Source organism: Lentinus tigrinus (assembly GCF_003813185.1).
Source record: "Lentinus tigrinus ALCF2SS1-7 unplaced genomic scaffold L226scaffold_63, whole genome shotgun sequence".
Lineage (NCBI taxonomy): Eukaryota > Fungi > Basidiomycota > Agaricomycetes > Polyporales > Polyporaceae > Lentinus > Lentinus tigrinus.
Genome location: NW_027137972.1, coordinates 56,815 through 79,157, shown reverse-complemented (window position 1 = coordinate 79,157; position 22,343 = coordinate 56,815). Strand labels below are relative to the sequence as shown.

Genomic DNA, 22,343 nt, shown 5'->3' with positions numbered 1-22,343 from the left:
TCTACACTTCAAGAACGGGCTTACGGTAAGTACGGGCGCTGGCCTGATCACCCCGAAACTTACCCCATGCTTTGTCCCGATCAGTCGGGAACTGAGTGTATGTGCGTAACGCATCTTTCACTGCCGGACGTGTGCGTATACACGGTAGGCACCTTCAGGTCTATCGTCTTACATCGTGGGCATTCAGATACCAGAGGAGGGCTAGGCTATAAAGGGAGATCAACTGAGTGGACACCGAAGGACATCCCAAACTCGCGATTACAACCACTACTACGACATGTACACGGAAAAGACCTCCATCTTGTATACTGGCGCCACGGGTGAGCAACATCAGATCACCTTGCACCAATGCATCTGAACTGATATCCGCCACAGGATACGTCGGTGGCCATGCTCTGCAGCGTATTCTCACCCACCCCAAGGCGAATACGTTCGATATCACTGCCCTCGTCCGCGACGCCGACCGCGCAAAGCTTCTTGAGAGCAAGTTCGGCGTGAAGGCAGTCGTCGGCTCCCTCAAGGACGCCGACAAGCTCACCGACCTCGCTGAGGGTGCACACCTGGTCTTTCACGCGGTACGTAAGAATGCACGCCAAGGGTGTGCTTTGTTTGACCTCAGTCACCCAGGCCGACTCGGACGACGAGCCCGCGATGAAGGCCATCCTCGCCGGCATGAAGAAGCGGCACGAGAAAATCGGGGACACGCCCATCCTCATCCACCTTGTACGCGCCATCCTTCCCTTCGGGCCACAACCGCGCTCACTGATGACCTAACGTCCTCTACAGTCTGGCGCAGGTTCCCTCACCGACGACGCGCGTGGCGAGTATGCATCTCAGACAGTCACCTCGGATCTCGATATCGCGGCCATTGACGCCATCCCCCCGACCGCATTCCACCACGCTGTAGACCTCATGGCCGTCGCGGCCGACACCGAGGGCTACGCGCGCACCTACATTGTCGCCCCGGGCATCATCTATGGCCTCTCTCACGGCCCTCTGTTTGATGCCGGGGTGGCAAGGCGGAACCTGAACCAGGTGGCGTTCTTCGCCGACGCGTTCCTTGCTCGCGGACGCGCAGGTGTCGTCGGGAAGGGAGCGAGTATATGGGCGGACGTCCACATCGACGACAGTGAGTCTCCCTCTCCATCTCCACGGCTGCCGATACAGGTCACCGGTGCTGACGACTTCTCTCTATAACCATACTAGCCACCGAGCTTTTCTACCTGCTCTTCGATAAGGCGCTCACCGACCCCGCCAAGCTCGGGCACGGCCGTGAAGGCTACTACTTTGCTGAGAACGGCGAGCACAGTCTCTATGCCCTGTGCAAGGCTGTCGGGACCGCGCTCGTCGAGGCCGGCCGTGCGGAGAACGCAGAGCCGACCGAGCTCACCGCGGAGGAACGCGCCACGATTTTTGGAGGGGACGTGATGGCGTTCCTGAACTTCACGAATGCCCGCTGTCGTGCAGACAGGGCGCGGAGGGACATCGGGTGGAAGCCGGTGCACACGACGGAGGAGCTATATAGGGTTGCGAAGTTGGAGGTCCAGACGGCGCTGAGGAAACAGGTCGGCAACATGAGTGCCTAGTGCCACTTCGTATTTGAACACGCTCATCTCTGAGCCTATACATATTCCAGGCAAACGATACACCACCTTCCCGGACTATTACCTCCGGCATATGCTTTGAGACATCTTCCGTCGTATGCACCGGCTTCCACCCCTATGTTCCTTGTCACGCGGCGATCCGGACGGAACCGTGCATGGAGCAAGTAGTCGCCGAAGGACGGTCACACTTGGTGATAGTAACCACTGGCACTGTGGTGACTTGTAAACTCACGGCACCGCAATGCGTAAAGCGGGTACAATTACGGACAAGATTCGCATGTCTTGTGGTAAGTTGCTGTAATGATTTTGGTCCACGCTCCTGTATGCTCAAAGAGAAAAGAGACACAGAAGAAACGCCGTAACCCGGTCGTCTGTTACTGGTGCCAAGCATGTACGAGAACATGAGACGATGGGTCCGTCACCATGCAATATCATCATGGTATTTGACATTGACAGTGCGAGCGTGTACCCACAAAGCATCTTCTGCCAGTACTTACGTGATAACCCGACCATTCGGGATATACCGATCGATCGGTGTCCCGGTCATTCAAGTTTCGACATATAGCAGGGATGGAGAGCATATAAGAGAGGAGACTTCGAAACACGACCCTCAAATCTCTCCTTGTCGAAACCATCATGTCCATCAAACCGGAGAAAACTACGATCTTCTTCACTGGAGCTACCGGTGAGCCCTCCGACCGCCGACTCCTAGCTCAAGGTTGCGTCCATTCGAAGCTGACGTCACTTGTACTAAGGTTATGTCGGGGGCAGCGTCCTCCAGCGGATCCTGCAGCACCCTGAAGCAAACACGTTCGACATCACAGCCCTCGTCCGGGATGCTGGCAAGGCACTACTCCTTGAGACGAAGTTTGGAGTCAGAGCAGTAATCGGATCCATGGAAGAATTCGACAAGCTCAGTCAACTGGCCGAGAATGCACATATTGTCGTGCAATGCGTAGGTGGTCTCTGACACACAGAACTTGTGCAGTGTTGTACTGACAATCATCCATGCTACAGGCGGAAGCAGACCGCGATGACGTGATGAATGCAATTCTTGCCGGGCTGAAGAAGCGCCACGAGAAGACCGGCGACCTCCCCATTCTCATTCACACTGTAAGCATCCCCCGGAAATGTCCCCTTCTCAAGCTAACTGCGTCTACCATCCCAGTCTGGGGCCGGAATCATCGCCGACAATGCTAGGGGCGAATATATGTCTGACTTCATCCTCTCCGACCTTGACAGCGAGGCGATCGAACGGTTCACGCCGCCTGCGGTCCACCGCTCTGTGGACATACTCGTATGCAAGGCGGATGCGGAGGGGTACGTGCGCACATACATCGTGCTGCCAACTGCCATCTTCGGGTTCGGCAAGGGTCCTCTGTATGACGCGGGCATCTCGAATCGGTCCCCTGCCCTGATATCGGTGTTCGCAGCTGCTGCTGTGGAGCGAGGACGCCCGGGAATCATCGGGGCAGGGAAGAATGCTTGGAGTGTCATTCACGTCGCAGACAGTGCGTACCGCATCATCTAAGTCTTCCGACATGTCGAGCTCACGCGCATCTTGCAGATGCCGACCTCACCTACCTCCTCTTCTGTGCCGCCCTTACCGGTAACTCCAAGCTTGGCCATGGCCGCGAGGGGTATTACCTGACCGAGAATGGCGAAGTCACAATGTACGAGTACTTCAAGGAGCTCGGGACGGCCCTTGTCGAGCGAGGCCTGGTTATGGAGGCCGAGCCGACTGTGTTCACGCCGGACGAGTACGTCAAGTACTTCGGCGGCGACGCGATTGCGGACTTGTTTCTCTCGAACATACGAGGCCGAGGCGACCGGGGAAGGCGCGATCTTGGCTGGACGCCCAAGCACCCGAGGGAGGATATATGGAAGGAGGTGCCGGAGGTCGTCGGGGGAGTGGCGAAGAAAGCGAAGGGGAGCGCGTGAGGGCTTCTGCCTACGGGTATCTCAGTATGAGTCGGTTATTGTCACCACAGAGGTGTATTATTGAAACAAAGTAGAGACCCTGACACGACGACGATAGCGAATCCTCAATGATGGACGTATGCAATCCAATATCCAATCATCCGAGGTGTAGATACAAAGGAGCTTGGTGATGGATCTGTATCTCGGAAAAGTCACAGCACTTGAGTTCTGACGGAGCTGTGCACATTGAACGTGAACGAGCCCGAGGATGCGGGGCGTCTGGTCGCTTCAAGAACCGGACATGCACTATGATATCCCTACAACCAAAAGAGTGAGACGAATAGTATGCAGTGAATGCCGATCCGGACTCTTACCAGTCTGTTTCCCCGTATGGCTCCCCTTTAGCAACTAGCAACAGATCCTGCGTCGTGTCCACGGATACACCCCAGGTTTTCACTCCAGAAAAAAATACCGAGCGGGACACTCCAGTGGCTCACAGTGTGGTCGCCTGGAAGATGTGAAGGTTCATAGATGTCAATGACACCGTCAAGAGGTTTGAGGATGGTGTAGGATATCGTTCCGCCAAAGGCAAGCGAGAGTCGACACTGGTCAGTATCGGGTCCGGTAGGTGCTTGGCCCCTATATACGAATGGTTCGACACAGGAGATGTAACGACTGCCTGTATTCGTGAATACTCCGTCTACCACGCGAGAGTGATACTTCATCAATAGGGAGAGCTTGTCCTCGTGGGGTGATGGTACATCTACGGGCCCGTGGACGGCGAGAAGGACTTTGTATCGCAGAAGATATGTATTTGACTCCGGTGCGTCTTCAAGAAGACGGCAAACCTGGAAAAGAAACCGTGAATGGGGTTGATCGAAAGCTAGAGTCACCAACTGATCATACGCACAAGGCTGAGATTCAGCAGGTCGCGCAGTGTACAACGCGTGAAGATGCATGTTAGGGAAGGATAGGAAGGGAAACCCTCTGAGCCGGTGGAGACAACATGCAGGTTATCGATTGTGTGGGTGTGGCTGCCGCGGCAAGGCTGGAAGAGGATAGAGGCAATCTTCCCACGGTGTCCGTCGTCCCAAAGGGGCAATCTGAGCGCCCGCAGCTGGGTACTACACAACCCAGTACTAGCTAGTAGTACCGTGTTGAAGGGGGTGAAGCTAAGGATGTACTAAGGGAGCCTGCATCTGTCCTCCTTAACTGTATTCGTTCTTCCTGCTCAAATTTGCATCCGGCGCCGGTATTCTCGTGCGCCCTCGACGCTCCATCGAAAGGACAGGCGGGCGGCGGTTAGGCTAAGTTGCCGAAGTACTAGTACCACTGGCAGTGTAAGCTACTAGCATGGCATGATACCGAAACGGCGTACTAGTATGTCTCTCCTCACGCCTTCGCCGGCAGCCCATGCTTCTTCACAGCCGCCCCGACGAGCTCCGGCGCAGTCCCGAGCACCTCATCCGCCGTGTGCGTCGGCGCCCACCCCAAGTGCTTGCGCGCCCGGTCGGCCCTGCACCGCACGTTCGCAAAGAACAGATCGACGACCTCAAAGTCGCCATACTTGCCAAAGTACCGGTCGCACTCCTCCGCGGCGAGGCTATCCGGCTCGGCCTCTGCCTCTGAAGCGACGCCAGCGGCGACGAGCGCCGCGCCGACGGCCGCGCACATGTCGTAGAGCGTGCACTCGCCGTTCTCGGTGAAGTGGTAGCCCGTGCGGCCGTGTCCGAGGCTCGCGGGCTCGGCGAGGATCTTCGAGAAGAGGCGGTAGTAGGCGTCTGCGTCTGCGGCACCGACACGGGTCAGGGATCTGGAACGACACTGGGACGAAGGGACAACTCACTATCGTGCACATGCACGTTCGCCCACGCGTTCTTCCCGCCATTCAGGACGCCGGCGCGTCCGCGCCTAGCGAACACGTCCGCAAGCCACGGCAGGAGAATCGTCGTCTTCTTGGCGATCCCCGCGTCGTACAGCGGGCCGCTCGGCGCCCCATATACGTACCCCGGCACGACGATGTACGTGCGCGCATACCCGTCCTCGTCTGCCTGCACTGCGAGCAGGTCGACGGTGTGGTGCGCGGCGGTTGCGGGGAGGGCGTCGAGCGCGGCGATGTCGAGGTCTGAGTAGATGCGAGGGGAGAGGTACGCGCCGCGGGCGCTGTCGGCGATCAGTGCGGCCCCGGACTGTGAGTGTAGGCGACGGTAAGCGGTGGTTGCTGGTTAGTGGTTAGGAAGGGGCGGGAGGATGAAGGTGTACGCACGGTGTGGATTAGGTGCGGGACGTCCCCGGTCTTCTCGTGGCGCCGCTTGAGACCAGCAAGGATGGCCTTCATCGCGCCTTCGTCGTCCGCATCTGCCTGTGCATCAGAGTCCCGGGGCGTTCAGATCACCGCGATGAACGATTGAGACCATGTCTTGGGGTGTACTCACGGTATGCACGACGATGTGCGCGTTCTCAGCGAGCTCGGAGAGCTTGTCGACGTCCTGCAGAGACCCGACGACAGTCTTTACGCCGAACTTGCTCTCGAGAAGGTGGGCCTTTGCTGCATCCCGGACGAGAGCAATAATCGAGAACGTGCTCGTCTGCGGGTGTTCGAGTATCAGCTGCAGGACGGCACCTCCGATGTAGCCTATGTTGTGCATATTAGCGACGTGACGGCAATCAGAGCAGTAAGTTATGATTACCTGTCGCCCCAGTGTAGAAGACCTGAAACTTGTCGGAGGACATGGTCATTCAAGGTGCAGATAGGTGTATGGAGCGCAAAGATCTACAGAACTGACCATCATCCGACCGCAAGCCCGAGCTTTTATACCACTCAAGAACTTCCGGCCGGCTTAGCGATGGTTAACGGGCAACCTACTTACCAAGACAGAGCTCCTCAAGGTGCAGTCTGGTGGCAGTGGTTAATCCCCGTCATGTCGGAGATAAGCGGCTCGGCCTTTGCAGCCTGCAGCACTCCTCAGTAATCGCTGGCGTATGCCTGCGCCATACAAGAGATCGTTGACACGCGGGGATTGCTAGCCGGCAGTGAGCAGCATATCCCAGAGTGGCTTCCCTGATGGGTCCTGGACAAAGGTTTGCTGCAGGAAGGCTCGCAAGTATGATAGTGGCGAGTATACAGGTATGCATATTGACCGTGGGGGGCGAACGTCTCAGCAACTGCAGCAATATTAATTTCTCTGTGCTTTCGTGACTCAGCAGAGGCACTGTGCCAGCGGGTAAAATGATAACTGACCTGTGCTAGACAAAGCAGTCTGCGTCCATAACCCTGATCTCAAGTGTGGCTGCGAGCGGAAGAGGATGCAATCGGAAATAAACATTTCCTACGGCTCCGCATCTGGAGTCTGGCACGATTCGGAGGTCGGGTCTTCCACTGACAACGAGTTACCTGAGTTGAGGTTGGATGTCTAATGTGTAAGTAGATTGCTGAAGATGCATAAAACAAGATCGTACGCTAGAACCAAACGCGAATCCAACAGTGAGAAGTCGAAACAAGTACGTAGCGCAGAAGAAGAAGATAGAAAAAATCACCACACAAACCTAAACCAGCCCCCTCCCAGCCATCCGCACCGTATCCACCACCGCGCGCGCAACCTCCTCCCACAGCCTGCCCACCGCGCTCCCCTGTCCCTCCGTCGACACTCCGCGCAGCCGCCTCCGCACCGCGTCCACCGCGCCCGCGCCCGCGTCCGCATTCCCACTCAGAGCCCCCTTCGCCCCCGCCGCGGTCACGCGCCTCCGCCGCACCCGGAGGACGAAAGACACGACAGGCACGACCACAAACAGAATCGCATACAGCAGCACGCGCGACCGCGACGTGTTCTGCAGCAACGTGCTGAGCGACGCGCGGATGAGCGCGAACGTCGAGGGCGGGCGCGTGCTGCTCTCCGTCGCGGGCGCCCCAAACGAGGATCTGCGGAGGACGGAGCTCGAGGGGCCCGCTGCGGGCGTGGAGGAGCGCGAGCGCGATTCGCCCTTGGCGTGTGGCGTAGCGTGGCCGTTTCCATTCCCGTTCGCGTTCGCGCGCCGCTTCGTGTGTGCGCGATCGTTCTGCGGCGTGACCGTGCGCGAAGTCGCGGTGCTAGCGATGCTGGATGACGACGCGGAGTGCGGGTGTGGCTCGCGCGGTTTCGGGGTGGGGGACTGGGAGTGGGAAGGAGTGAGAGGGGTGAGGGTGGGTATGCGCCCGTTTGCCTGAGGTCGGTGTGGTGTTGCGGTGTGTGTGGACGAAGAAGATGCGGAAGAATCAGACATAGCGGGTGATGGTGAGCGTGATGGTGACGAAGTACCGGGAGGGTTGGAGAGAGCGGCCTGGACCCGGGATGCGGCTAGGGCTTCAGAACGAAGCTGTCGCAGGGACGCGATGAAGTGCTAGGGTCGCCGTCCTTGATGTCAGTGACAAGTGGCAGAAGACGACTATGTGTACATACCTGTCTCATGTCTGGGGACAGCTGCCGCTCGTAGGTGAGGAAATCCTCCGCGTACTCCCAGTCCTGCAGACGAGGCAACACATGGAGGCAGTACAGCTCGAGCACCTTGGCATATACGGTCGGGTCGCCGGCATCGGTCTCCTGGCCGTGCCTCGCCAACCAGTCCTCAATCATCCCTCTGCCAACCTCCGGACAGTCGAGCTTGAGACTGGCCAGGACGAGGGTGACAAGGATCTGTCCGGGCAGAAACGCAGATGTCGCCTTTTGAGGAGAGTCGACGGGTGTGAACAAGTGCAAGGACCGACTGTGAAGGGTAGTCATGAGAGGTTCTGGGGTAAGCATAAGGTTTGCGCGGAGGGCAGGCGGGAGGGTCTCTGGGGCTTGGGACGGCGGGGACGCGTAGAGGGTGGTCTCGAACGTGATTCTGAGGATCTCCCATTTTCGACGTTGGGACGCAAGCGCATCGTTCAAAGTCGCAAGAGAGGCGGGTGGGTGTATGAGAGAGAAGGCAGAAGTGAGCAGGGAGTGAGTGAGGGAGACGTCGCGCTGGAGGAATGCGCGAGCGGCGCGGGGGTAGAGAGAACGGAGAGTGGCAGCGGCCGAGGACAACGAGGAGCTTTGCGGGCTCGACATGGCCTTGAGAGAGATCACTGAGGGCGCTGTGGTCGTCGTCGTGGCAGTCGGCATGCTGCCGCAGTCGGGGTATGGTGAGAGGCCAAGGAGGTATGGGTGTATGCAAGCAGCAGGTGAAGAAGGCGGAGAGCCGACGCGCCGGTAACTCGCCCCCGCATGGCCCGGCTTTCACACGCTTACCCCGCACCCACTAAAGGCAAATCCCGCCGCCGCTCTTCCTCCGCTCCTCCACGACCATCGCGAGCTATAAAGTCGCGTGGTGCCTCAATGTCGCGAGTGTCTGCGATGCATAATATTGCGCGCAACATGCGTGTTGTGTACCGAGAGACATGGAGAGCTCCGAGTCGCGTACCACGACGTCGGCGCAGTCTCAGTGGCTCGCGATATGTATATGAGGTCATAGGACTGGGTAGAGGATGGACGAGACGTTTCTGTGCCTCTACTTATAGACAGACTTGCGTGCCTCGAACCTCCTCTCAACCTTCTCCAGCTACACCCATCTCTCCCTCTTCCACCATTCCGACCCCGCCAACATGGCCATGCTACTCCAGGTCCGTCCGTTCCGCGTCCTGCACGATGACCATATTGCGTTCTGACCACTGCATACACCTTGCAGATGACCACTTTCCTCACCCAATATCTCTATGGCGCGAACAACAACGTCCCGAAGCAGTCCGACGCACTCCGCATTGGCATCCTCTCAACCGCAATGATCAACTCTGCCGCACTCATCAACCCTGCCAAAAGCCATGGCGGCGTCATCATCTCCGCCGTTGCCTCTCGCAACTTCGACAAGGCAAAGAAGTTCGCGAAGCAGTATGACATCCCCAAGGCCTACGGGTCCTATGAAGAGCTCTTGAACGAGCCGGGCATCGATGCTGTGTACATCTCTCTTCCGAATGGCATGCATGGCAGTACGTATCCCATTCCACTCCCTATATGCGCCTTCGTGACCTCCTCATTGCTTGTCGCAATCCAAAGCATGGGCAAAGAAAGCACTCAACGCCGGCAAGCACGTCCTCCTCGAGAAGCCATTCACCGCCAACGCCGACGAAGCCCGCTCCCTTGTCCAGCTTGCCATCGAGAAGAAGCTCATTCTTGTCGAAGCCTTCCACTGGCAATTCCACGTGCGTGCTACGTCCCTTCACTTGTGCATATATGCCACTCACAAGTCACCCCAGCCCGCAGCACACTCCCTCAAGGCCATCCTCGACACCGGCAAATACGGCCCCATTATCCGCACATACGCCCGCATGACCACACCCAAAGGCTCCATCCCTCGCAGCGACATCCGTTGGCAGTTCGGCCTCGCAGGCGGGTCGCTCATGGACATGACCTACGTCATCTCCTCGACGCGCTACTTCCTGGGCGCTGGCACCCCGCGCGAAGTCGCCGAGGCCAAGGCGCGCCCAACGTCGCAGGACCCGCGCGTCGACGAAGCGATGGAGGCCACGCTGCGGTACGACATCGACGGACGCATGGTTGAGAGCAAGATCTACAGCGACATGTGGCGCGCGAATGCCCTCGGGGTCGTCCCGCGCATCTGGGAGACCCCGAGCATCGAGATCGAGACCGAGCATGCGGTCATCTACTTCTACAAGTGCGTGACGCCTGCATGTATGCTACTACTATAAGATTGCACTGACGAGACGCGGTAAGCTTCATGATGCCGCACCTGTACCACTACATCACCATCCACGACAAGCGCACGGGCAAGACGACGACCGAGAAGCACTACTCTGGCGGGCCGCAGTGGGGCAACCGCGGCGAGACGTGGTGGAGCACATACAGGTTCGTCCTTCCTCGCCTCATCGTGCTAGACTGTGAGTCGGGAAACTGACGCGAGCCTTCCTTCCCTCGGCAGATACCAGCTCGAGGCGTTTGTCGACATGGTCCACGGCCGCGAGCCCGCGCACTGGGTCACGCTCGACAGCAGCATCGCGCAGATGGACACCATCGACATGGTCTACGAGAAGTCCGGGCTCGGGAAGCGGCTGCCCACGCCCGATGACGTCGACCCGCCGCGCGTCGCGTGAGGCGCACGCTCGAGCTGTATACGTACTCAGTATTCGGTCTCGATCATCGGCTCTCCTCGTTCTGCAGCTTTCTTTACTTTTTTTTCTACCTGCCACACGGACTGCGCGCTGTTCTCGGACTCTTTGACCTGTACTTGATACCGCTATGCACATACATGTATATGCACCCCATTCCTCATTCCTCATTCCTCATTCCTCCCGTGTCTCCCTGTATCGCTAGCCGGGGTGGTGTATGCACATCTTTGATCCTCCCCTCCAACCTCGCTTGCATCCCAAGATCACCAACAGTAACAATCGAACTCCCTCGTCCAGCCAGGCGCAAGGCACGCCCGACGTCCCGGTGACCTGCTGGGTCTCGCTGCGTGCGGCCAATGCCGGCATCTGGCTTTCTGCATTGCGCAGGCGGGGAGGATAACAGACCCGATGACCTCACATGGAGAATCTCTATCAATTCTGGTGGCTTCCCCGCGTCCGGGCGGAGGGGTGCGCGCAGGATATAAGACAGCGGGCTCAGGCGAGCTCGAGGGTACTTTATCCGATCTCAGCTCGCGATCGCGTCTGCACCCCAGGCGTGCTGCCTACTAGTAACTAGTAACCAAGTAACTGCGCGACGACCCAGGACCACAGGACCAGGCCGAAGGCGAAGACAACGCAACACACACCGCGGCGGCAGCCAGCACCAACTGTATTAGCAAACTCGCCACCTCCCCTAACTCCCGAGCACGCCAAACTAACCCCCGGGGGCAGAGCCATCGCACACGTTAACGCGAGCGGCGAGAATAGGAGAAACCATGAAGATCGCAGTGACAGGCTGCAACGGCTCCGTCGGCACGCGCATCGTGCTCAGCGCGCTCGCGCGCGGGCACACCGTCCTCGGGATCGACTCTGCGCCTCTCCCGGACGCCCTCGCGCACCTCGCACAGGAACAGGAACAGGAGCAGGCGCAGGCGCAGGTGGAGGAGAAGGTCGCGCGGTTCGCGTTCCACCAGGCGGACTTGCGCGAGTACGACGCGGCAATGGGGCTGCTGGAGGGGTGCGAGGCGGTCGTGCACTTGGCGGCGATGAGGACTCCGGGGGACTATGTCGTCGCGGCGCATAATACGTGAGTGGATGGGCCGCTCAAGATGCGGGGGGAGGAAGGAGGAGCCGCGGGTACTAGGGACGAGTGCCGAGTGCCGATGCTGATGAGACGCGTTTCGTCTGCAGGAACGTCGTGATCTCGTGGAACGTCCTCCGAGCCGCGGCTGAGGTACGTGCGTGCTCGTCCGAACGCGGACTCGGCGAACAGGGAGGCGGTTGCTGACGGGCAAGCATTTGCAGTTGGGAATCAATCGCATCGCCCAAGCGTCCTCTGTGAACGTCATCCCGCTCGTGTGGACCGAGCGCAAGGACTTTGAGTACTTCCCGCTCGACGAGGACCACCCGTGCCGCCCAGACGAGCCATACGGTCTCTCCAAAGTGTGCGTCCTGTACCTGTACTGGCAGTGCCCCCCTCCCCCTGTTTCGTGGACTCACCCGCAACCCGTACCACAGGATTTGCGAGCTGCAAGCAGACACGATCGTGCGCCGGTACCCGTCCATGCGCGTCGCAAGTCTGCGCCTCAGCTGGTCCCTGCCCCGGCGCGCAGACGCACTGCGAGATGACCCCGAACGGCGCAAGAACGATTTGTGGGGCTATGTCCAGGAGGACTCTGCTGCGGACGCGTTCCTCCTCGCTGTGACGGACGAGAGCGGGCGGTGGAGCGGGCACGAGCGGTTCTTCATCACTGCGCCGGACACGGCGAGCGAAGTGCCGAGCTTGGAGCTGTGGGAGAGGTATTGGAAGGACGTGCCCATAAAGGAGGGGAAGGACTTGAGCGGGCACAAGGGCTTTTTTGACTGCTCGAAGGCGGAGAGGTTGCTCGGGTGGGTGCACTCAAATCCAGAGTGAGTGGATTCGGAGAGACAGTCAGGATGGGTGTAGGAACGTTTGCAGCTGTAAATCTTGTTAGATAACAGACGGCGCTGTAGAACTGGCGCACGCGTACATATTCTTCGTAGTGGTGTAAAACCTCGCGAAGCTGCTTGCGGGAGATTTCCGCTCTGTAGAGGATCTCGTCGTCAGAGCATTTGCCATCAAAGTATTGATGTATCCTGCAGTTGAGTGATATCTCAGGTCCGGGTTCGAGGGAGGTGAAAAGGAAATAAATACTCGCCGTTCAAATTGCCTCGCAATATAGGGCTCTTTCCCTACCGACATTGCAGCAAGCCACCTCCGTTCAAGCGGCGTCGCACGCGCAGGGTCGCTGATCATAGATGCCACGTAGTCGTTGCCCCCAGCCTTGTAGTACTCATCCCACTTAGCCTCGTCCGCAGAGCTCCACACAAACTCATCGTCCAGCTCCTCGGGCTTCTCCCGCTCGTCCGCGTCTTCATCTTCGTCGCTGTCCTTCTTGGACTTGACCTTCTCCGGGGAGCGCTCGCGCGTCTGCTTGCGTGCGGTCTTCGGGGAGAGGGACACCCAGTACTCGACGGGACTTGACTCCGACACGGACTCGAGGTTGGGCCCTGACTTCTCGTCCGCGCCGCCTCTGCGTCCGAGCCCGCGCTCGGGGCTGTCGTTCCCCCGCGCCCGGCTGCGACCGATGCTGATGCTCCTTGAGCGAGACCGCGCACGCTTGCGCATGACGTGCTCCTCCCACCCCTTCCGGACGCGCTTCTTCAGCTCGGCGGTGGCGATGATGCGGATGCGCAGGTGCAGGCGGATGAGCAGGTCGCGCTTGAGCATCCACAAGACGACTTCGCCATATAGAGGAATGAGATCCTTCGAGCGTACGACAGTGGCGTAGAAGTGGTTCGCGAGCTGCTGATACGTCGCTGTAGAGATCATGGCGAGAAGTTTGGGCAGGGGCGGGACTCCTGATTGGCCGAAAGTGCGCGCGAATTCTTCGGAGAGCGTCGCCAGCCTACGAGGGTTGGTCAGTAAGACGCCGCGTGTGAGCATGCGTGGATGTTACGAGGTCACGTACGGGGTGGGGAACTTCTGCGGCACGGAGAAGACAGTCTTCAGACTGCCATGCACTACGTCGACAATCTTTGCCCTGCGATGCAACACGAGCCACCGCACGGCAGGATACACTTGCGATTCTAGATGCCAGTCGAGCAAATTCGCCAAGTCAGACAGACTGAGGTATACAGATGCCGAGTCGAGGAACTTGAGGAGCTGCTCTGCCAGCTCTCGCTCCTCGGGATTGAGCTGTGCGGCACGGAGCTGCATTGACAGCTCATAACCCCTCTCATCGTCGTCATCCAGTCGGAGAAGAGCCTTCCACGGGGTGAGGGCGGGCAGCCTCCACGCAAAACTCAGCTCTGGGCCCCATGCGTTGGGTTCTCCGTCCTCGTCTTCGCACTCTTCCTCTGGTTCAAAGTCTTCGTCTGCATGAAGGAGCGAATCCAGATACGGAGGGAGCTGTAGCTCGAGTGGAAGGCCATGAAGAGTGATGTGAGCAATAGTGTTGTCCTTGATAGACTCGAACAGCGTCTTCATCGCAGGCGCGATCGTCGAGACTTTGAGAGCTTCGTACATGAAGTCCGCATAGGACTCCCCTGAGACCCCATGAGTTTGCGTTCCACATGCCGGTTAGAGCGGGGCCATACCTTTGTTCGCGTACTCATCCTTCAACAAGCTGAGCATCTCGCATTCGGCCTCCACGTACTGGTGCAAGACCTGCTCCTGGTACAGTACCGCAGTCACATTGAACGCAATCTGCTGGTAGATCGTATCAAAGTATTTCGCGATGTTCCCTGACGCAGAGGAAGAAGGGTCTGGGAGGTCCAGCACGACCACAAAGTGGAAGGTCTTGATCCCCGAGCTCGACTCGCCCACCTGCGTCTGTATCCTCGGCGCACGACCGTCCCGACTCTCTCGGCCCTCGCGCTCAGTTCCATTCGCACCCTCCGCCATCTCCGGGGTGAGAACGCGCTCCTCTACCTGCGGAGAGTGTCCCTTTTTCGATCCTCGCCCTCGCGATGTCGTCTTCGTCTTCGCCTGCTTGAACCGCCATCCGCCATCGGCGTCGGCACACACTGGATGCCCGATGAACGCGAGGTCGTCCACAATCAGCTCAAACTTCTGGTGGCACATCGAGCTCTGCGGGCACAATATCTGCGCGAGGAACTCTGCCGAGTATCCGAGCAGCGTGTCGTACTCGTCCCCGTACTCACCCCCGACCGCACTTCCGCCTAGCCCCAGGTGCGCATGCGGGGAGTCGTCCTTGACGTGCGGACGATCGCTCTTTGACGGGGAGGTACGCCGCGAGGTCGGGTGTGACGGCGGATGGGTGAAGGATACGGACCTGTCGCGTCGCGTGCGCGGCCGCTGCCAGTAGTACTCGGAGTAGTCGTCCACCTCGAACGCGGACGAATCCCACTGCGGCTCCTCAGTTATGTTGTCTGGGCTATTTGCTGCTCGCCATGGGTTGTCTGCGAGTGCGCCCGGGAAGTCGTTTGTCGGCAGGGGACGCGCGAGTCGAGGGATTGTCTGCGGGGACGGCGGCCAGTGGTAGACCACATTCGAGCCCTTGGCAGAAGATGTCACAAGCAGGACGCACAAGAGAGTTGCGCTCATCTGTGAGCCATGGAGATTAGTGAGTATGTGGCAAGTTTTGGCGTTCAGCAGGCAGACATCTGCACACTCGATGGGGGCGCGCACGCCACACTCAACGGCGTGATGGCAGCAACAAAAGCGCGATGCACGGGGACCTGAAGCTCCTAGAATACCGAAGACCCCCCCCTCTCTCTCTCCCTACGTCTCCTTCCCTCCTCCCGAGCGGGGTTGAGTGCACACGACGTAAAACGTTTGGAACCGAGACTAGCATCCACCATGCCGTGGGCGAAAACTTGATTGGAACTCAGTACGTACCAGAGACGTGCGTCGCAGCGTGACCGCGAGTCGTCCGCGACTATTGACCACAATTCGCGATGGCTGGCTCTCTGGAGGCGACTTGGATGGCAATGCAACTGATCAAGTTTGAGTGCGACGTGACTGTGAATACAAGCACCGTGAACCAGCGACCAGAGCAAGGTGTTGCGCGTTCGCGAGACGCGATTGACGGACAACGTCAGGAGGAGGTGCAACTTCCAGACATACTCAGTACTTAGTGTTCGGGTTAGGGTTTCAAGGGCAGACCGTGCCGTTCGGACTCGGAGCCGCGACTTTTCAAAGTCGACCGCAGCCTTCGTTCGCAGGCCGGCTTGCATGTCTCTACAGTCCTCCCTCCTCACGCTTTCCTGTAATGCACTGCGGCTCCCACGTGCCCGGGAGCAGTTCTGCGCTGTGCTGTACCGGCTACCTCTGACATTAGAAAGCGTACATGCACGTCTACACTCAAGTACTATGCACCGGCAGCGCGGTGCACACTCCGGATGCCCTCTTTGGCTGCAGACCAGCAGCTCGCTTGCGTACATGGCCGTCGTGCCTGGCCTGTATCTGATGGCGGCGTAGGCGGTCGAGATTTCGAGATGGAGCAGGAGACGAGGAGCTTGGTACAAGACTTGTAGCGCCCAAAATAGATGACGCCGCGAACGCCGAGCTTGCAATAAGCCTGTCAATTCAATCGGCCTGCAAGGTGCACAGAGTTTCATGAGCGTGCCGCGGTTGGAAGCGAGGATGACACACATACATTCTAGGCATCCGTACGTAGAACAACTCAGGTGCTAAGTACAGTATCGCAGACGTCCGTCAAACTGTTCGAATGTCCTCTCTTCAAACCTCAGCAGCGCTCCCAGTCGACCCACCCGCCTAGGCCTCCGTTCAGAATAATCACTGAGCGGCGACGCCAGCCTGCCACCGCCCGACCCAATCCACGACATACTGCGCCATCTCCCTCCCCTCCTCTGCGCGCTTCCCCGTCTCCCCAACCTGTCTCTTCCTCGCCTTCGCCTCCAGGCCCTTCCTGTACGCCTCCTCGACCGCGTCCGCCCACTCGCCCATTTCGTACTGCGTCCGCGAGAGCTCGACACCGACACCCTCCTGCTCGAGGTACAGCCGCAGCCCATGCTCCTCGATGAACAGCGGTCTCGGCACTGCGCAAGCAATCACAATCGAGTCAGCGTCTGTGCGTCCGTCCGCGCGCACGGAGGCAGAAAGAGAAGAGACCCACCATAAACGAACGGCGTGCACGCGTCCACACACTCCGACACCGTCCCATACCCGAGCTTCCCGAGCAGCACGTCCGCGACCGCCGTCAGGTCCGGCATGTACACGTCCCGCGGCGCGACGAAGAAGTTCTCCGGGAGCTCCTCCCCGTCCTCCTTCCCCCAGTCCTGCGGCACCCCGCACACGACCGCGATCCACGATTCGTCCGGGAGGATGCGCGCGTCCGGTCCCTCGTCCCCCTCCCCCTCCCCTTCCCCGTCCTCGGGCTCGAACGCATACCCATTCGGCTGGAACTCGTCCTCCGCGCGTGGGGTGGGCGGGATCGTCACTGCCTGGAAGGCGGGGATAGATGGGAACGCGGAGAGCGTCGAGGTCTGCGGGGACGTCGGGACGAACGCGGGCGGGGCGCCCTCGACGCGTAGTTGAGACAGCGCACGGGGCCTTGGGTGCCCGGAGCCAGAGAAAGAGAAGCGGCGAGGAGGGTTGTTTGACGACTGCGGTGTGGGGCCGGACACCGCGATCGCTGGGCCTGTCAGATCGTCAGACCCGTTCTGGTGTGAGGCATCATGGTGGGGATCGGCGTTGCCGTTCTGTGACACTTGCGATGGGGTTATGGGCGGCGGAAGAGGCCCCGGCGGTGTAGGGGGACAAAGGTTGGATATGGAAGCGTTCTCCAGGGCCTCTGACAACGCTTCGGCGTGCGCGAAGTCGTTCAGCCCGGCGTCGAATGACGGTGGCGTCGTGCCTTTGGACGAGTGGCGACTGAGCGATCGACTGTTTGATCGACTGTGCGCACGGCTCTGGGGCTTGTGGAAGACCTGCCCACCGAATGAGACGATGAGGATCTTCGTCGTGTTCGGGTCGTGCAAATGAGGCAGCACGCCGATCGAGGAGAGCAACCGACTACGGCCCTGAGGCGTGTACACAGCAGAGTCCGGCGGACGCACGAGCAAAGGAGCTTGGCGGACTTGGCGGGCAAGTGGCTTGCGAGGGTAGTGGTCTGGGAAGGGAAGCTGCGGTAAGAGCTCGTATGACGAGGGTGGACAGGTCAGATGGTCGACCACGAACGACTTGAAGCACCGTGCCTCGATGTCTACCCATTCAGGCGAAGGGAGACCAGGTTGTGCGGCAAAGGAAGGCAAAGGAATGGTTCCAGGAAGTCTGAGGAGCAGATCGGCACAGCGATAGCCCGAGTGTATATGCTCTACGAGAGGCGCCAGCTCCTCTATAGGAATTGGGATGTCTGGATCCAAGTCTGATTCTGGCTTGGGAGCAGTTGGGGTGAGCATGGACTCCAGAGAAGGCAGGTCAGGCTTGGATGGCTCGTCTATGAGGGGGGTAGAGAGATAACTATAGACCGAGTCGAACGAGAAATTGGTGATGAGGATGGAAGGGATGCCGGCCTGATGAGCAGCGAGACTAGAGCAGAACCTCAGTGCATGTTTGTTCTCGCGTATGAGCGCACATACCAGCCGAGGAAGGCAGCGTCACTCAAGACGCAATCTGCGTGGATGGCCCTCAGCCATTGCGACTCGTCCCAGACCTTGGTGTCCTTCTTGGCTATGAAGTCTTGCAGCACTTGAACGCTCTTCTGGCGATCGACGCGATATCTGAGGCGGGATCAGGGTGTTTAAGCATGGGCAAAGTTGAGTAACTTACGCGAGAGGTTGCACAATCACTGGGTCTATGTGGGCATTACGATACAAAGCTGGAGAAGGAATGAACACTTGTCCCTACGTGCAAACTGGATGGACAAACGTACCTCCTAGGGCTATACTGTCTGAGAATACATGCTTGGGGGCTGAAGACACGATGTACACTGTAGGACGATGTTTGAGACTGAGCAAATGACGTGCAAACGCGGATACACGCGTCGCATGGCCATAGCCTGGCGCCTTGGGTCAGCTTGCAGTGATTGAGTGTGAACAACATGGCGTACCGTGCCCCGAGCAATAGTACACGAGCTTGAGGCTCCTCGTATCGTTGGTCATTGCAGCGATGGTGGTAGGGTCTTCGCTCTTCGCTGGGCCTCTATATGCTTCCGATCGCGGTGGGCAAGGGTTGGCAATAGCGTTCAGAATTGCGACAACGTCAAGCAGAGATCGTCGAGGATGTCACGACATGCACAGGCTCTGCGAGATGATCAACAGCACTGCAGGCGGCGCGAGGAGAGGGAGCGTGAATAGGAGAAGCGAGGGTCAGTTGTAGGGCAGCATGAGGAGGCGGGGAAGCGGAAAGAAGAGGACGTTCGTCATGGTCGAGGCAGAGGACACTGGCCTTGGCCTGGCACTCGCAGCGGCTCTCGCTTTCCGGATGCGAGCCCAATGTGACGAAACGCGCAAGCCACCATCTTCTCCCGCTCAGGCTGCTCCAAACGCGTCGCGATCACGTTCAGCGCGTCACGCCACCACCGCCATCCTTGTCCCCGACGTCGACGCGCACAGCGACTCCGAGATGGTCGTGTCGGACAACGTCGAGCGGCCGCCGCACAACGTCCAGGAACACCCTCGCATCGCTCGCGAGGCCTGGCCCAACACGGACCTCGAAACCCGCACTAGCTCGGTTTAGACGCCTGCAGGACCACTCCAGCATCGAACGAACAGCTCGACATCAGTCGGACATCTCGCCCGCTTCTTCTCTTCTCTATCCCCGCTCTCTCCTGCTGGCCAGCTCTGTCTCTCCTTCGTGTATCTACTTCCCCCCATGGCGCACCAGGCTCCATGGCTCGTCCTTCTCGACAGGCTGGCCCTCCTCCTCGATGCCCATAGGGCGGAGAACCCTTCGGAGACGGATCGGAAGGCCAGGAACAAGAAGTACGTGAAGATCCTCCAGGACGTCTGTACCGTCGTCCGAGACGCGGAAATGAACGCTTCTCCGGACCTCGCGGACATTGTCGACAAGGCACACACCATCCTGGACCGCGAACTCAAGTGGGCATATAGCCAGGCTGGTGGCTTCTCCTTTGTCCCAACTTTTGCCCACTCCGACGACGCGGCGCTTGTTGAGGATGCGTTGGAGAACGCAGGTGCGTGATGTCTCTACAGTGGTGTTATATAGATATAGTTGCTGAAAGTAAGTCCCGCAAGGTTCGGACGTGCTGGACGCTTTCCTCAAGTTCTATAGCAGCCTGATGAAGCCCGAAGCTGGTCAGTTCACAAGAACGTCTGAACGACTGGGACCAACTGACCCAAATACTATAGCACCGATCAAACTCCCCGCGTTCGCCCGTGTCCGTCCATGGACCAAGTCTCCGCGCCCACACCCTCTCACTACCCGCCTCTCGCGCTTCCGTGGTGGTTTTGCACCTTCGGCCACACCCGCTACTCCTATGGCTCACACTATATACCAGGCCCAGGCGCACCTCACAGTGGATACGCTCTCTTCCGCACCTTTCGACATGTCGCTATCTTCTGGAGGGTCCATACTCGCAATGACTGGCGGCGGCGGATGGAAGGCGAACAAACCGTTCCTACACTACTATATACTTGGCGACCAGACCTCAGACTTCCTGGAGGGCGTTACTATGGATCCTGGCTTGTCTAGTGTTCCCCAATACGTCGTGGCTGACGAGTCGCGGAAGCTCGTATTTCTCGCGACCGAAGACTGCGTCAAGTCGATCTCCTTTGCGCCTGACGACTCGGGCAAGCTCCCTTCTCGGCTACCTGCTGTGCACACCGTCGACTCTGGCGAGTTTGATGGTCCGCTCGTCTTGTTGCCCAACGGCCGCATCGCACGCTCGGGCAAGGGAAGAGCAGCCATCTGGAGCCTGGACTCGTTCGGACCTGAGAAGACTACATCGTCGAGCGAGACGTCACCGCACTCCGTTGTCACCTTCGCCGACGACCCTGGCTACTTCCCCGCCGCGTGGCACTTGCACGAGCCAAGCGGACATCTGCTCTGCGCGGAGGGCTTGGAGGAGTCCGGCGGGTACGCGTTCCTGTCGATCGACCTCGAGCACGGCGGAAAGCGCGTCGCCCGCTACCTCGGGCATGGGGGCGAAGTAGACAAGATCGCCACGAGCTCCGGAGATCCGAACGTGTTCGTCACCGCCGGGAGCGATGGATACGCGCGGCTGTTCGACGTGCGCCACCCGCTGCCCGTCCTTACGTTCAACACGGGCCTGCAGCGCGACGGGTGTACAGACGTCGTGCTTGTGCATCCCGACGGTATCCCTAGTGAGTCCACTCTGCAATGAATTCCTCCTTCTGGACAGACGTGCTGAGACCGCTCCCCCTCCAGCCCTATTCACCGGGGGAGATACCACGCAGCAGGTGAAGATGTGGGACATCCGCGCCGAAGAATGTGTCTACGAGCTCTCGACGGGGAACAACTCGGTGACGGGCCTCGCTTGGGACCCCGTGCGCTCTGCGCTCTTCGTTGCGACCGAGTGCCGGTACGTGAACCGTATGGGCCTGCGCACAGGGTACCGCCGCGCACGCGTCCCGCGTTGGGCAACGTGGAAGGCGGTCGACAAGGAGTACCGCGCGTCCAAAGAGGCGGCGCAGAACGGCGGCGGTGGCGATGACGACGGGACGTATGCGTATGGCGGGATGGACTACCCGGACGTGTACGATGACTACCTGGACGACGGCGCGGGGAGCGAGAGCGAGGACGAGGAGGATATCGACGAGGGCTACTCGGCGGACATGCGGTGGCCGCAGAAGTGCTTCCACAAGGAGGACTTTTTCGGGTACGCATATGACGCTGGAGAGCACGTTCTTTGTGAGTCTCTGCACCCAATTCTCCCCGTCGTGGCTGACGGACTTTGATTCGGATTCTGTTTTGGTTATGACAGTCCGATGGCAGTTCAAGGATACCCCGGACATCACCCAGCTGCCGGCGAGCACCACCTGCGACGACTACGACTGACCGAAACAACTCCGCTGCTCGGTCCTCGCCCCTCGCGCTGCATATACCCGCTTGGACACCCCCAGACACACTTGCCCACCCACTCCTCCTTGTCCCATTGCCCCTTTGATCCTCGACACGCGCCATGCGATACACATTGCCTACTTTCAAACTGGTACATACCCGACATTCGCTGACTTTCACACTAGTACTTGTATACCCGGCATTTATTCATATCACTATCGTTACTGGACGGCCTTCGTGCTTATTGTTGTTGTCTGTACTGTACTTTTCGGATTGGATATTGGATACACTTGGAGCAGAAACGACTGTTGATTTTATTATGACAGACAGCCTGGTGAGCGTATTTAGAAAGCCTCGTGTGAGATGGCCTATGTTGGGGGCGGGCCGAGCCATCGACGAGTCAGTAAATTGCCGAGGAGTAACGAGGGGAGTAGGAGTAAGACTCTGAAAAACCCCCCGAGTCTTACTGTTTTCGCCGGGAGAGGTCCGGGAGAAGGTTTCAGCCTTACTGCTTTGTCTGTGGGGCGCGGTGACGGGCAGGCTCCTATCCAGCCTCTACTTCGAGTTGAGGGGAATGAATCCTGTCGGGGGAGGGAGGAGGTGATATCCTCGAGCGCCAAGTCAATGTCAAATCCTCACGTGCCCACTCGGTCTTAATCCATCTGTGCACACCTCTGTATTCCAGACGATGACGGTCTTATCTGCT

The 22,343-nt window shown here is 59.0% G+C and overlaps 11 protein-coding genes across 11 annotated transcripts; 6 read left to right on the top strand and 5 right to left on the bottom strand.

The window, feature by feature from the left end:
* The first annotated feature begins 198 nt into the window (after positions 1 to 198).
* On the top strand, positions 199 to 1,663 carry L226DRAFT_563912 (NAD(P)-binding protein). Its single transcript, XM_067683594.1, has 5 exons — positions 199 to 320; positions 376 to 575; positions 628 to 723; positions 787 to 1,129; positions 1,207 to 1,663. The coding sequence occupies exons 1-5, from the start codon at positions 278 to 280 to the stop codon at positions 1,584 to 1,586; spliced, it is 1,062 nt and encodes a 353-aa protein (XP_067529019.1). The 5' UTR covers positions 199 to 277; the 3' UTR covers positions 1,587 to 1,663.
* Positions 1,664 to 1,976: 313 nt separating this feature from the next.
* L226DRAFT_617530 (NAD(P)-binding protein) lies at positions 1,977 to 3,640 on the top strand. The gene is made up of 6 exons (XM_067687046.1): positions 1,977 to 2,017; positions 2,082 to 2,289; positions 2,360 to 2,559; positions 2,622 to 2,717; positions 2,773 to 3,115; positions 3,172 to 3,640. Exons 2-6 carry the CDS (start codon positions 2,241 to 2,243, stop codon positions 3,543 to 3,545), a joined length of 1,062 nt encoding a protein of 353 aa, XP_067529018.1. The 5' UTR covers positions 1,977 to 2,017; positions 2,082 to 2,240; the 3' UTR covers positions 3,546 to 3,640.
* A 48-nt stretch (positions 3,641 to 3,688) lies between these two features.
* Positions 3,689 to 4,741, bottom strand: L226DRAFT_540704 (uncharacterized protein). Its single transcript, XM_067681928.1, has 3 exons — positions 4,435 to 4,741; positions 3,899 to 4,372; positions 3,689 to 3,841 (listed from the first exon to the last, which is right to left on the bottom strand). The coding sequence occupies exon 2, from the start codon at positions 4,247 to 4,249 to the stop codon at positions 3,926 to 3,928; it is 324 nt and encodes a 107-aa protein (XP_067529017.1). The 5' UTR covers positions 4,250 to 4,372; positions 4,435 to 4,741; the 3' UTR covers positions 3,689 to 3,841; positions 3,899 to 3,925.
* Positions 4,742 to 4,916: 175 nt separating this feature from the next.
* L226DRAFT_563910 (NAD-P-binding protein) lies at positions 4,917 to 6,257 on the bottom strand (the record flags this gene model as incomplete). Its single annotated transcript, XM_067683593.1, has 5 exons — positions 4,917 to 5,311; positions 5,371 to 5,713; positions 5,791 to 5,886; positions 5,960 to 6,159; positions 6,215 to 6,257. 5 exons carry the CDS (start codon positions 6,255 to 6,257, stop codon positions 4,917 to 4,919), a joined length of 1,077 nt encoding a protein of 358 aa, XP_067529016.1.
* Positions 6,258 to 6,931: 674 nt separating this feature from the next.
* Positions 6,932 to 8,706, bottom strand: L226DRAFT_563909 (uncharacterized protein). The gene is made up of 2 exons (XM_067683592.1): positions 7,961 to 8,706; positions 6,932 to 7,901 (listed from the first exon to the last, which is right to left on the bottom strand). Exons 1-2 carry the CDS (start codon positions 8,645 to 8,647, stop codon positions 7,071 to 7,073), a joined length of 1,518 nt encoding a protein of 505 aa, XP_067529015.1. The 5' UTR covers positions 8,648 to 8,706; the 3' UTR covers positions 6,932 to 7,070.
* A 124-nt stretch (positions 8,707 to 8,830) lies between these two features.
* Positions 8,831 to 10,918, top strand: L226DRAFT_517199 (NAD binding Rossmann fold oxidoreductase). Its single transcript, XM_067678507.1, has 6 exons — positions 8,831 to 9,144; positions 9,210 to 9,507; positions 9,575 to 9,720; positions 9,775 to 10,193; positions 10,253 to 10,384; positions 10,458 to 10,918. The coding sequence occupies exons 1-6, from the start codon at positions 9,127 to 9,129 to the stop codon at positions 10,627 to 10,629; spliced, it is 1,185 nt and encodes a 394-aa protein (XP_067529014.1). The 5' UTR covers positions 8,831 to 9,126; the 3' UTR covers positions 10,630 to 10,918.
* Positions 10,919 to 11,179: 261 nt separating this feature from the next.
* Positions 11,180 to 12,598, top strand: L226DRAFT_617526 (NAD(P)-binding protein). Its single transcript, XM_067687045.1, has 4 exons — positions 11,180 to 11,731; positions 11,836 to 11,878; positions 11,950 to 12,089; positions 12,163 to 12,598. The coding sequence occupies exons 1-4, from the start codon at positions 11,421 to 11,423 to the stop codon at positions 12,557 to 12,559; spliced, it is 891 nt and encodes a 296-aa protein (XP_067529013.1). The 5' UTR covers positions 11,180 to 11,420; the 3' UTR covers positions 12,560 to 12,598.
* Positions 12,578 to 15,235, bottom strand: L226DRAFT_548549 (uncharacterized protein; the record flags this gene model as incomplete). The annotated part of the gene is made up of 5 exons (XM_067682604.1): positions 12,578 to 12,604; positions 12,657 to 12,762; positions 12,825 to 13,574; positions 13,638 to 14,214; positions 14,266 to 15,235. The coding sequence occupies 5 exons, from the start codon at positions 15,233 to 15,235 to the stop codon at positions 12,578 to 12,580; spliced, it is 2,430 nt and encodes an 809-aa protein (XP_067529012.1).
* A 1,022-nt stretch (positions 15,236 to 16,257) lies between these two features.
* Positions 16,258 to 19,188, bottom strand: L226DRAFT_540699 (uncharacterized protein). Its single transcript, XM_067681927.1, has 6 exons — positions 18,705 to 19,188; positions 18,528 to 18,653; positions 18,425 to 18,473; positions 18,235 to 18,375; positions 16,770 to 18,184; positions 16,258 to 16,692 (listed from the first exon to the last, which is right to left on the bottom strand). Exons 1-6 carry the CDS (start codon positions 18,754 to 18,756, stop codon positions 16,430 to 16,432), a joined length of 2,046 nt encoding a protein of 681 aa, XP_067529011.1. The 5' UTR covers positions 18,757 to 19,188; the 3' UTR covers positions 16,258 to 16,429.
* Positions 19,019 to 19,333, top strand: L226DRAFT_576409 (uncharacterized protein; the record flags this gene model as incomplete). Its single annotated transcript, XM_067685352.1, has 1 exon — positions 19,019 to 19,333. The coding sequence occupies one exon, from the start codon at positions 19,019 to 19,021 to the stop codon at positions 19,331 to 19,333; it is 315 nt and encodes a 104-aa protein (XP_067529010.1).
* Positions 19,179 to 21,978, top strand: L226DRAFT_517187 (uncharacterized protein). The gene is made up of 5 exons (XM_067678506.1): positions 19,179 to 19,790; positions 19,852 to 19,911; positions 19,966 to 20,940; positions 21,005 to 21,487; positions 21,561 to 21,978. The coding sequence occupies exons 1-5, from the start codon at positions 19,469 to 19,471 to the stop codon at positions 21,632 to 21,634; spliced, it is 1,914 nt and encodes a 637-aa protein (XP_067529009.1). The 5' UTR covers positions 19,179 to 19,468; the 3' UTR covers positions 21,635 to 21,978.
* Positions 21,979 to 22,343: the final 365 nt, after the last annotated feature.